General features: G+C 36.6%; 1 protein-coding gene across 3 annotated transcripts in view; it reads left to right on the top strand.

The window, feature by feature from the left end:
- camk1b (calcium/calmodulin-dependent protein kinase Ib) overlaps positions 1-13335 on the top strand; it is a 60758-nt gene that overhangs the window by 30822 nt on the left and 16601 nt on the right. For all 3 annotated transcript variants that reach the window (XM_051912613.1, XM_051912612.1, XM_051912614.1), the window contains one exon: positions 4889-5020. In XM_051912613.1, coding sequence (XP_051768573.1) covers positions 4889-5020 — 132 coding nt within the window. The remainder of the gene's footprint in view (positions 1-4888; positions 5021-13335) is intronic.

Below are 13335 nucleotides of genomic sequence, written 5' to 3' on the forward strand. Positions count from 1 at the left end.
GATGGCACTGTGTGCTTTAGAAACAACTGCACTCTGTTTCCTTCCAAATTCCTTGCACACACCACTTGAACTTTCTATAAAATAATCATTCACAAAGTTCGAAAAGGTTGAAACGAATTACAAGGATGTTTTCAGTGGACTGTTTACAATAATCTTGCATCATAAAAGCATTCTGAGGTGCAAGTATATTCTCAGACTCGGCCGAACGCACGAGCGCTCTCCTTTGTGAGCATTTTAGCGTGCGGTTAAAAACTAGCCTAGAGTGCCATCTACTGTTAAAAACTAAGCTCAGAATCAATTTGCGACGCATTTGGAAAATGTCAGAATCAATCCAAGAAATTGCGATGCATGGATATATTGTCCCAGCCCTAATGTATCATAAAAGTAGCCATATGATAACTTCATGTGATGAAACAGACCTATAAATGAAAACTTTTTCTTTCTACTGATACAGTTCTGACTGAGTGATCTGGTTGCAGTGGTTATTAAACTATTCCTTTAAAATTTCCTTCTGACAAGGCTCTTCCTGCTAAAGTGAGATGTGAGAGTCATGTAACACAGACTGGAAGTCGCTCTCCCCTCTGCATTGCTCCTGACCTCTTGTTTCCTCTCAGGGAAACCACAATTTCTCTAGTGGCCAAACCAAGCAAAAGTGTGTTTTTAATGAAACGTGAGAAAGAAGGAGAGAGAAATAGAAAGTATGTTAATGGGAAAGAGTGCTTAATGGAGGGAAAGCAAACATAAAGGATAGAGAATGTGACATTATTATAGACATTATCACGATGATGTCAATGATTGTTCCAAATGGTAGTAAGCGACATTGTTCAGTTCGAGAGTGCATTGTGACAAGCTTGATGAACAAATGACTAAAATAAACTGGCTTATTTTTCCAATACTGAAAAAAACCCCAAAACAATTTCAATAAAATAAAAATTAAAAGCGCAGCTGACAATCACGACATGAATTTGGTTTAGCGTTAATGAAAATTACAGTCTTTCAGGCATAACGTTATAATTCCAGATCATGTTTCGGAGTCCATCTCTGCCCCCCGGCCAACCTCTCTCTGTCCTCTGTGTCATCTGGGAAGTATAATGAGGAAGCCACAACAGACAGGCCTGTGTTGTAATCTAGTCCACATCCCCTGGTTCCACCAGATGGCCGTCCTCTTGTGTCCCTGACCGGAGAGGAATGTGCTGCTTTGCTATCTAACATCCCTCAATCCCCAGCTCACCCTACAACCACCAAATACTCTAGCAACTGCATAGCAAGTTAAGAACACACTAATGGATTATTAAAAAGGAAATAAAAATTGTGGCCTTGATAATTCAGAGACCAAGTTGATCATCATGTATTCATGTTATGGCCGTTAAAACTGAGAACAACCGTCCCAAGCGTCGTTCACATATGTTCACGTTCATGTTTTGCATGGTTAGAATTCATAAAAATGTTACCAATACCTTTTTTTACACGCATTCAGCGCTTGGCGAGTGTTCATTTTAGGCTCTGCCTGCATGTGTTAGACTAGTTTGTGTGTGTAAGTGTGCAATTTCCTTACAGTAGAGCAACTGATTCCAGTTGCTGAACCATATTGAGTTTGATGAGGTCACAGCACTGCACAAGATGTCCGACATATGCACAGTCTGCTGTTTTACGCTCGTCATGTCAATATCTGTGTGCCATGTTCAGTTTTGTGTGAGCACTTGTGTGGCATTGCTGTACTCGGGCTGATGGGATATGTCCTGTATGTGTCCTCGCAGGCTCAGCGTTGGCGGTTTAGCCCATAGTCTTCCCCTGTCCTCTGGTCATGTGCTGAGGACACACATACGCGTACAGGCTTAACTATGCATCATATCAGTGTTTGTCCTCCATGGCTGTGCTGAGCTCTCTGGGATAAGGCTGCCTGGCCGGATCTGTGCCGCTGAGGAGCTATAATCACATCCTGTTTAATAATGAGTTTACTCTTAATCTTCATTCTATTCTCAAATATTGAACAGGCTGGTTGGTTTGCTGATGATATCAGAGCTTTTAGGACTGATCGCAGATCCTCTGTTCAAATTATGTCTTGTGACTGGATCTCTGTGTGCAGTGGTATGAAGCCAACTGAAACAACTTAAGTTGAATCGACACTCGGCAAATAAATTTTCACCTGACCTTTGGCTTGCTTAGTTGGGATTTAAAAGACACTTAAGATGATGATACACAGGGCAACTTTTTGAGCAATGTCGCCGAGGGATGATGCTTGGGCACTTTCCCATTGTGAATGGGCAACAAATTTCTGTGTGGATACTTTAGATCCCATTCTCAATGGGAAAGTCCAGTTAACAAAAAAAGGTCATAAAGGCATTGTAAAATTAATCCGTATGACATAAGTGGTTTAATTCAAAGTATTGTGAAGAGATATGCACACTTTTAATGCTGAACAGATTTAATTTATTCACATACAAACACATACACAAGTGCATTGCTTATTGTAAACAGGAAGCTTGTGTGTGCATCACATGCTAGAATGTGCTCGTTGGTTCTCGTGCATCACGCATGCAAGTTTGAGCTTCTGTGTTTACCATATGTGATGTGCTCCATGTATGTGTGTTTATATGTTAATAAAAGCCTAAATTAAATCTATTCATCATCATATAAAGTGAGCATATCTCTTCACGATTAAAATGCTTGATATGGATTTGGTTTACGACACCTTTTATGACCATATTTGGTTACCTGGAGAGAAAAATCTCAGGTTCCCTTTAAAAAAAATTCATTGTGTTTCGAAGATTAACCAAACTTTGTACAGGTTTATAATGACGTGAGGATGATTAAACAAAGTTTTGTGTGAACGATCCCTTTAAGCTCTTCTAGAGAAGTTGCTGCCTGTGCTGTTATCCTTTCAGAGGAAGTCTGTTTACATCTTCCTGTTTTCCTACGCTTTCACTGATCCATTATAATGGTTGAACATGATACCTAATGTGCAGCTATGTGCAGTGATAATTTGAACCAATGAGATTTCTCTGTGGGCAGGACACATATTCTTGTCACATTCACATTTGGAGATAAGAACTCAAATTTACATGTTGTCTCTGGTTAGAGACAACATGCTGAACAAGTTGAAACAAGTCTGTTTGAGAACATGTCAACATTCAACCCGTCTGCAACTTGCACTGTAAAGATCTGTTGATCATATTAATAGTGAAATAAAAGGAGTGCTGTTCCAACAGGATGTTACTCCTGCCAACAATTGTAGGAGTTTTGCGTATTTGTCGTTGTTTTAGTTAGTGGTTGCCAACTTTTTCTGACCTAGGAACTAATGTTATTTTAGTACAATTCATATACTATTATAATATTTATTAATATTTTTAATTAGCTTTTATTTTTTTTTATTTTTTTTTTTGAGTTTTAATCATTTTGTTGTTTTTTAATATATATTCCTATGTAACTTTATATTAGGTGTCTTTAACTACTCTGCACTTACATCAAAAAAATAATTGTTAGGTACAATGATTCAGGTACAACCATTGAGGTGGGATACGGGTAAGGTTAGGGACAGGTTTGGTGGTATAGTTAGGTTTAAGGGTGGGTTAAAGTTTAATATAAAAACATGAATGTACACAACAAGTGCATTGTATCAAATGGTGAATTTAATACTGACACCCTAAAATAAAGTGTAACTCTATAAACTAATATTTAAAGTGTAATTATACATTTAAGTACTGAGTAATAATAATTAACTGCATGTACTTACTATAGGTTTATGGTTAGGGTGAGGGTTTGGTTTAGGGTTAATTGCATGTAATTATGCATAATTTCTAGTTATTACTACAGTAACTACATGTAACAATGATACTGTAAAATAAAGTGTTACCATTTATAGTAGTTAAAGTTTAGTACTTAAACTTATTTATATCATTTAGTTGCCAATGCATAATTTCCCATTTTTTAAGTTTAAAGGTTTTGTTTGTTTGTTTGTTTGTTTGTTTCCACGGCCAGGAACCCCCAACCAGACTCTTAGCCAACCCAGAGAACCCAAACACTAACTTTCATTAAACTATTAACATTATTAAATTAATTACATACTTAGATTGGTAGTTAAAGGGTTAGTTCACCCAAAAATGAAAATAATGTCATTTATTACTCACCCTCATGTCGTCTTCAGAACACAAATTAAGATATTTTTGATTAAATCCGATGGCTCAGCGAGGCCTGCATTCACAGCAATGGTACTTCCTCTTTCAAGATCCATAAAGGTATTAAAAACATATTTAAATCAGTTCATGTGAGTTCAGTGGTTCTATCTTAATATTATAAAGTGACGAGAATATTTTTTGTGCGGCAAAAAAACAAAATAACGGCTTTTTAACAATATCTAGTGATGGCCGATTTCAAAACGCTGCTTCGGAGCGTTATGAATCTTCGAGTCGAATCAGTGATTCAGATCGCATATCAAATGGCCAAACTGCTGAAATCACGTGACTTTGGCGCTCCGAACCACTGATTTGATTCGTAAAGCTCAGATGCTTCATGAAGCAGTGTTTTTAAATCGGCCATCACTTGTTAAAAAGTAGTTGTTTTTTTTTGCAGCACAAAAAATATTCTTGTCACTTTATAATATTAAGGTAGAACCAATGTATTCACATGAACTGATTTAAATATGTTTTTAGTACCTTTATGGATCTTGAGAGAGGAAGTATCATTGCTGTCTGTGCAGGCCTCACTGAGCCATCGGATTTAATCAAAAATATCTTAATTTGTGTTCCGAAAGTCTTACGGGTGGAGGACGACGTGAGGGTGAGTGATAAATTACATTATTTTCATTTTTGGGTGAACTAACTGGTGATGGTGGTCTGTTAAGCCCTGTTTTTTCTGAATTCTGATTGGTCATATGCATTTTGTCTTACAGAGGGGCTTTCTCTGAGGTGGTGCTCGCAGAGGAGAAGAGGACGAGAAAACTAGTGGCAATTAAGTGCATCCCGAAAAAAGCTCTGGAGGGGAAAGAAAACAGCATAGAAAATGAGATCGCTGTGCTCCACAAGTGAGTCATTGAAACAGCTGTTATAGTTCACTTACAGATGTATACGACACGCACACACATTCACACATTAAATATCACCACCTACTAGCTGTATGAACACTGAGGCCCAGAGTTGTAAAGTCCATGAAGTTCTTTATCTATATGTAATAGCCATGTTATCTCAGGGAGAGAGGACAGTAAGTGATTTGTGCATGTGTTAAGAGTCACATGTTTAAACCGCTGGAATCATAAAGCTCTGTGGGAATGACTGAAGCCGGAGCAGCCAACTCTATTTTTAGTGTCTGGGTTGCCTGGGTTACCACAGGCAAAGAGGCACAGCATTCACAGAGATATTTGAGGCAACGTGTGAATGAGGAAACACTCTCACAGCCTGCTGCAAAGTCACATTTCTCAACAATACTGCTGGCAGCAGTGAAATGGCCTTAGACTTAAACTAGGGTATTAAAAAATCGAATACATCCTCATTTATTTATTTAACTTTGTTTCAGAACCTAATGAGATGCCTTTCTTGGACAGCAATTTAAGGCATTATAGGTTTCAAAGTGATGACTGTTCTAAAAGGTAGGCAGCAGCATTAGGTACCTCATTTTGGCAAAAAAAATCCCAGAATGCACTGCTACAACATCAGTGGAAAAAATCCATCCAAGATGGTGAATGAATTAAATAAAATTTACACCAAAAAACACCAAAAAGTATAAATAAAAGCTCCAACGAATTAAAAGTGCACTATTTTGTATATTTACTCTGTGCTTATTAAAGTCTCAATGTAACAGAAGTAGTGACAGATCTTCCATACTGTGACGTATTCGAGTGAAACAGATTATCGGAAAAGAAAAAGATTGTAGGGCAGGGAATTGGTTCTGTCCATCGGTTGTTAACTGGATGGAGTCAGATCTGAATGTGAGCTTGCAGTCAATTGTAAAAAAGGAGTGGAGTTTAACAGACCAAACAATGAAAGAAGTACGGCATACATCACCAGAGAGAAGTCTGTCGTTTTACTGGAAGTTATGACATTTTTGTATTCAAAACAGCATACATGGATGAATCGTTCACAATAAGATCAATAACATGCATTTAGAAAATGCGTTTTCTAAATTCATTGGACATATTATCATTTTGTGTCGTTAGCTTTGAAAAATGCAAATGTCAAACTACTGGAATCAGTTATAAAGTTGAGTCTTATGTTGATCATTTTAAATAGTCAAGTATGAGGTTCGGTTACAGTTAGCATGCTGCCTGAGAAGGCAGCTGCCCATATAGTTCATAGATAGCGAGGCAGCTCCAGGTTTTGGAACAGAGCTAAAGTCTGTATTGTCTCAAATGCCCTTGTGGCACAACTTTGTATCTCAACTGAACAGATTAGCTGTCATTTTTTTGACAAATGCTTTTTCATATAAAGCAATTTACAGTAATCTACTGCAGGGGCAGTCCCCCGGTCTTTGTCACCCACAGGGATGATACAGCAGGATTGTGATGTCAGTGTTGTGTAAGATGTCCAGATTATGTCACTGTGAATCCGACAGGGCGTCCTCAAGGAAAGACATGCTTAGTGACCTTACTGTGCACACCGAAGCGCAGGGCACCCTGGGACAGCTTGAGGGCCTCGCTCATATCTGCTGTCAGCGAACGCAAGCAATTTGTACTTTTGAAGTAGGGTTGTTATAGTTTGGAAAAATTTTCAAATTTTTATTTTGTTTTGTATTTTAATCATCAGTTTAATGATTTATACATAGTTTTTATTTTAGTCGCAGTATACCAATATTGACAGTAACTGTGATATTTAAAAATAGAATATTATAATTCTAATACTACACATAACATCATAAATAACAAAATAATAAATAATCTGTTTGGCATTCCAACATAGAAAATGGCAGTATTGCATCTTAACGCTGGTTGCCACCCATCATAAAAAAAAAGAAGACACAAAACCGTGTTGGTGGAGATGACTGACAAAAGTGAGACACTCTACCCGTACCCAAGAAAAGTTAGCTCGCCAGTGTTTTGTATTCCTTAAAAAAAAGTCTACAGGAAATGCAGATCAACTGCAAATTATTTTTGTACGCTATAGTAACAAACTGTCTTTGCCTCCTTACACACATATTTTGAGTGATTCATTGGCCTAAAACACAAAGTAAAGTTATAAATTAATTTTTATTTTTAAATTATTAATGACCAATAGCATTATTTATTTATTTTTCAGAAATATTGTAATATCTATTGTTTTGGCCACAATAATCATGTAGTGAACAACATTAGCCGCTTTTCCACTGTCGGGGCAGTGCGAGGAAGGGCTTTCAACGGGCAGGGCTGGGAAATATTTTTCATTAAGTCATTATTTTTTTTCTAGCTGTGATTTAATAATTAGTCCCATAGAGGGCTAATTTTTTATATTTCAAAAATGACTATCACCTCAAATTGTTTCATCTGTCTACGATGACATAGACTGCACTGGAAAAGCACCATACCAAAAATAATACCATTAAATTTAAGTTCAGTGTTATACAGCATACCATACTTGCAGGCAGTGTTGGGTGTAACGCGCTACTAAGTAAAGCGTTACTAATTAAATTACTTATCCACTGAAAAAGTAAAGTAAGGGATTACTGTTCATTTTTAGGTAATTTAATTACAGTTACTTATAATGTACTTGCGTTACATACTGTAAGTTAGTTCAACAGTTCTGTTTAAATCAATATTGAATTGAAAATCTAAATTTGTCGTCTAAAGGTAAAAGTGAACGCTGCCTCTTTAAAATCGTTAGCTGTAGTGCAGTTGCGCGTGAGTTCGCAACTTCGCACCAGTTGGCTTCGTAGTCGCTGCCTGAAGATGTCGGCAGAAGCGAGTGGCTGTTTTGCAGAATGGAAATAATCCAATTACTTCACATTTTTTGACACAGGTAGGCAAGAACATTACGGTTAAATGTAAGGTTTATTACACATAAACATTCAAATACACACACAGTTATGTCAAATTGGCGTATATTCGTGTTGGTTATGTGAATGTGAACAGCATGTGTAACAGCATATTGTCTCCGTCCATTAGTGACAGCAGCCTTTAAAACATGCTACTGTCTACTATTGGCTGTCTGTATTATAAATGATAAACAAACAAAAAATAAATAAATTTTTAAAAAAATAAGTTATTTTATATTTGATTATTCAATTTCTGTGGTATTTTTACTTACTACTATTAGACCTACCTGGAAAAAAATATATGCATTGTTTTATTTGTATTTTTATATATTTTTACCGTGGTATCGAGTATTGTGCACTTTTGGTGGTATCGGTACCAACTACTAGATTTTTGGTATAGTGACATCCCTATTTGTTACTAAAAAGCAAATAAAAGTATTATAGTATACGTTTTAATAAAGTTAAAATGTTTTAAAAAGCTATAAAAGGCTAAAATATTCCATGTTTGACTAAATTATTAAAAGAGTTTCCTTTCTATTGTGGTCAAGGTTTATAGGGATTTTAAGAAGTAATTAGTAAGTTACTTATTGAGTAATTAAATTACTTTTCAGACAGTGTAATTAGAAAAGTATTTTAAATACAACATTGATGATATAATTAGTAATTAGTAATTAATTACTTTTTTGAAATAACTTACCTAACACTGCTTGCAGGTAAAGAAATGTGCTATAAATACACCATGGCTTCTGCATTTTAGAAGGTAATTGTGACTGCCATCATTCTGGAATCTCTAGGGCATTTATGATTCAACCGCACAGACCGGATCTGCTCAGATCTTCTGTCAGAGGGCCAAACCAGACAACAACTAGTCTGGATTTGCCAAAGGTAGAGAAGTTCACAGTGTGGAATCTTTGAAAATTATTTTGAGTTTAGTGTGAAGCTGTTTGGATATACTAAACAATAGTTTCTCTGCAACTCTTTATTTACTTTAACCCTATAGAAAATAGGTTAATTAATGTATGTAATTACACTGTAACACAAAAACACCTATACTCATATTTATTTCATATTATAGAGCATTTCACTGAGGCAGAAAACTACTCTTATTTTCATTGTAGTACACAGTATGCATATTTCTTGCAGACATAAAATACCGTAAATGGCCTGTACAACAGAGTACACTGCAAAGAATTCTGGATTCTGCTTGGCTGCCAATGTTTTTATTGTTCATCGGCTGGAAAAAAACCTTTTGTTATGAAAGTGATCCCAATGATATTGTTTCTCTGTGGCGTTATTGTTATAGTTGTGGTGTGGACTCTGCTATTCTTTTACATTTAGAATGATTTTTATAACTAAATCTTTATCATTATTATTATTATAATGATAATGATAATTAACATCATTGTGTGAATGGGACTTAAGACATTATCACACAAAATAAAAACACTAAATAATTTGATTTCCAAGATGATAACTGGATGCCACTCGCATGCATTCGAGAAAAATTAAATCAGATCATCCAGCATTAATTGAAAATACAACAGTTGAAATGATTTTATCTTTAATTTAATTTAGTTTTTGTTGTATTTTAGCGAACATTTATACTAATGTTTTTATTTTATATTAGTTAAAGGGATAGTTCACCCAAAAATGAAAATTTGATGTTTATCTGCTGACCCCCAGGGCATCCAAGATGTAGGTGACTTTGTTTCTTCAGTAGAACGCAAATGATGATTTTTAACTCCAACCGTTGCGGTCTGTCAGTCGTATAATGCCTGGCAATGGGAACTACGTCTATAAGAGTAAAAAAAAAACATACACAGACAAATCCAAATTAAACCCTGTGGCTTGTGATGACACATTGATGTCTTAAGACACGAAACAATCGGTTTGTGTGAGAAACCGAACAGTATTTATATAATTTTTTACCTCTAATACACCACTATGTCCAACTGCCTTGAGCATCCGGTGTGTGAGGTCTGAAAACGCGCTCTGATGACGGAAGTGATCTCTCGCGCCTATACTTCAATGAGTGCGAGAGACCACTCCTGTTGTCAGAGCGCGTTCAGACCTCACACACCGGATGCTCAAGGCAGTTGGACAAAGTGGTGTATTACCATTTTTTTACTCTTATAGACGAAGTTCCCATTGCCATGCATTATACGACTGACAGACCGCAACGGTTGGAGTTAAAAATCATCATTTGTGTTCTACTGAAGAAACAGAGTCACCTACATCTTGGATGCCCTGGGGGTAAGCAGATAAACATCAAATTTTCATTTTTGGGTGAACTATCCCTTTAATGAAAATAAAATAGTGATATATAATAGTAATAGTTTTCATTAACAATAATATGCTTGTTTTGGAATCGTGCCTGCCCACAGTTGTGTGGGTCGGAGTGGTGTGTAGTTTGGAAGGAGGCAAAGACGAGGCCACCAGAATGCCTGAAAGGAGAGAAGGCGAGAAGGGGAGTGGGTGAGTGTACATGTTGCTGACGGCAGAGAAAGAATGAGAGGAAGAGAGCCTCAGTGACTCATTCAGGTGCCTCTGTCGTGTCGTATTGCCAATGGGGAGGTGTGTGGGATTCCACCGTTCGGCTCAATTAGAGCCCCCGCATGTCGCACACACTCACGCAGTCCTGCTGTAAGTCAATGAAAATCAGCTGGACTGTTGGCTGTTGTGGGGGCAGTGAAGACTGAGAGTCAGGGGTCACGGAGGAAGATGTGTGACTTTAGTTTATACATTCTTCTTTAACTCTTCTTCATTATGCACTAGACTAATACAAAATCCACCCCCTCATAGACTTTAGTCAGAATAGACAGCATATTTAATTTGAATGAACACAAGGCTGTGTGGGAGGGAAGTACAGTCTGTTCAATATGTCACAAGCTGCGTTCTGATTCTCAGGGTTCCTACGCAGTGTTCACTGCTCTCTGCACTGATCAGGCGGATTCTGTAAGTGTTTACTTCACATGATGTGATTCGTTCATTTTGGAGTTCCCCGAATCGTCATCAAACAAAGATGAAACTTGTGTCAGACAGATTTGGGATTGAGTATGATGATGGTGATGACATTATATACCTATGGAACTACATAAAATAAAATAAATGATTACATTTTATATAGAAATACATATAATACAACTATATTCAATTTTATAAAAATTTACACTATCGTTGAAAAGTTTAGGGTTGGTAAGATTAAGTCTCTCATGCTCTGCAAGGCTGAATTTATTTGATCAAAAATACATTAAAAACCAATAATATTGTGAAATATTAACTCTTTTCTATTTTATTTTATTTTATTTAAGATTAAAATGTAATTCATTCCTGTGATCAAAGCTGAATTTTCAGCATCATTACGCCAGTCTTCAATGTCACACGATCCTTCAGAAATTTTAATATGATGATTTGCTGCTCAAGAAAGATTTATTATTATTATCAGTGTTTCAAACAGTTGTGCTGCTTGATGTTTTTGTGGAAACCATGATACATTTTTTTCCAGGATCCTTTAAATGTTCAAAAGAACAGCATTTATTTGAAATCGAAATGTTTTTTGAATTGTTGAAAATCAGCATATCCATCTATCTATTGGAGTTTTTGAATACAACAAGACTTCTCAAAAACACAAGAAAGATGCAAATATAGAAAACAGTCCAATCTACTTGCAGTTCTAAACTAAATTAAAGCTGCAAGCAGCGATGAAAGGTCCCTCGCACCTGTGCCACCGCCACCCAGTGGCTTTAGGAAAACAGAGCACGGTGGGCAATAAGCATTTAAGTATATAAATATAGGAGGACTACGTCAGTCATTTGTATTTGCCACACTTTCTGCTACCAGCTGGTGGCGCTATGACTTTAACTAAATTTTGACATGTAGATGTCTTCAGGCCTTAAACATGTCAAGTTTGAGGCAGATTGAACATTGTATGCTTGTGTTATAACAACTTCCTGTTTCATAACGATAATAGCATGCTTTAGCACTCAGCTAAGTATTGCTAGCATGTTTTAGAATGTTTGTAGCATGTTTAGCACAATATTTTAGTATGTTTTTAGTAGTGCATCACAGTGTTAAACACGTCACTTCCTGTTGCCAGTGGGTGGCGCTATTACTATTACTGAATATTGTCATGTAGATGTGTTCAGTGCAGGACTCTTATCACACATGTGAAGTTTGGGGCAGTTTGGACATTGTATGCCTGAGTTAAAACAGCTTCCTGTTTCATGGTGAAACATCAGATTTTGTCAGGCCGGCACGGACCTGTCCTTCAACGAAAACTCAAGATTTTTGCAATTTAACATTGCTAAGGCCTTAAGATTAGACAGACCAAATATGATGTTGTTTTGGTTAAATCTCAATGAGGAGTTAATCACAGTGTAAAACATGCCATTTCCTGTTGCCCAAGACCTTTAGATTACACTGACCAAATATGATGTTTACATGATAAAATCTCTGGGAGGAGTTCGATTAAGTGCAACGTCTGGAAATGGCAAAAACTGCAACAATTTTGTAGAGAAAATTCAAAATATCTCACTTCCTGTTGGTTTTTCAGATTTTGCTACCAGGGAATTTTTTGTAGATATTGGGCTGTTACATGTGTAAACCAAGTTTCATATTTGTACATAAAGCGTAGCACGAAGGGTGGTAACACCTAATTCTGAAACCCATATCAGATGTAAATTTTCACCACTTCTGACGCATGTGCAAAGTTTCATGGGTTTTTGAGCATGTTTAGGCCCTCAAAAATGTGATTCATTTCAGAGAAGAAGAATAATAGACCGAGCAATTACAATAGGGTCCTTACACCATCGGTGCTCGGGCCCTCAATTTATTGTTTTAAATTAAAAATTTTAAGTCTTGAGTTTAAATATTTTTTGTTAATTAGGGCCCGAGCACCAATGGTGTGAGGACCCTATTGTAATTGCTTGGCCAATTATTCTTCTTCTCTATTTTTGCGGGCCTAAACATGCTCGAAAACTCATGAAACTTTGCACACGCGTCAGAAGTGGTGAAAATTTATATTTGATATGGGTTTCAGAATTAGGTGTGGCAAAATGACTCGATAGCACCACCTACAAAATTTCAATCAAGCGGCCTTCGTGCTACATTTCACATACAAGTATGAAATTCGGTAGACAGATGTAACAGCCCAATACCTACAAAAAAGCCCCTGGGTGCAAAATCTGTAAACCCAACAGGAATTGAGATATTTAGAATTTTCTTTGCAAAATTTTGGCAGTTTTTATCATTTCCAGATGTTGTACTTTAACAAACTCTTCCTAGAGCTTTAATCAGATCAACATCATATTTGGTCAGTCTAATCTTAAGGCCTTAGCGATGTTAAATTGCGAAGAACATGAGTTTTTGTTGAAGGGCGTGTCCGTGGCGGCCTGACAAAGT

The sequence above is a fragment of the Ctenopharyngodon idella genome, chromosome 11 (genome assembly GCF_019924925.1).
Source record: "Ctenopharyngodon idella isolate HZGC_01 chromosome 11, HZGC01, whole genome shotgun sequence".
Classification (NCBI taxonomy): domain Eukaryota; kingdom Metazoa; phylum Chordata; class Actinopteri; order Cypriniformes; family Xenocyprididae; genus Ctenopharyngodon; species Ctenopharyngodon idella.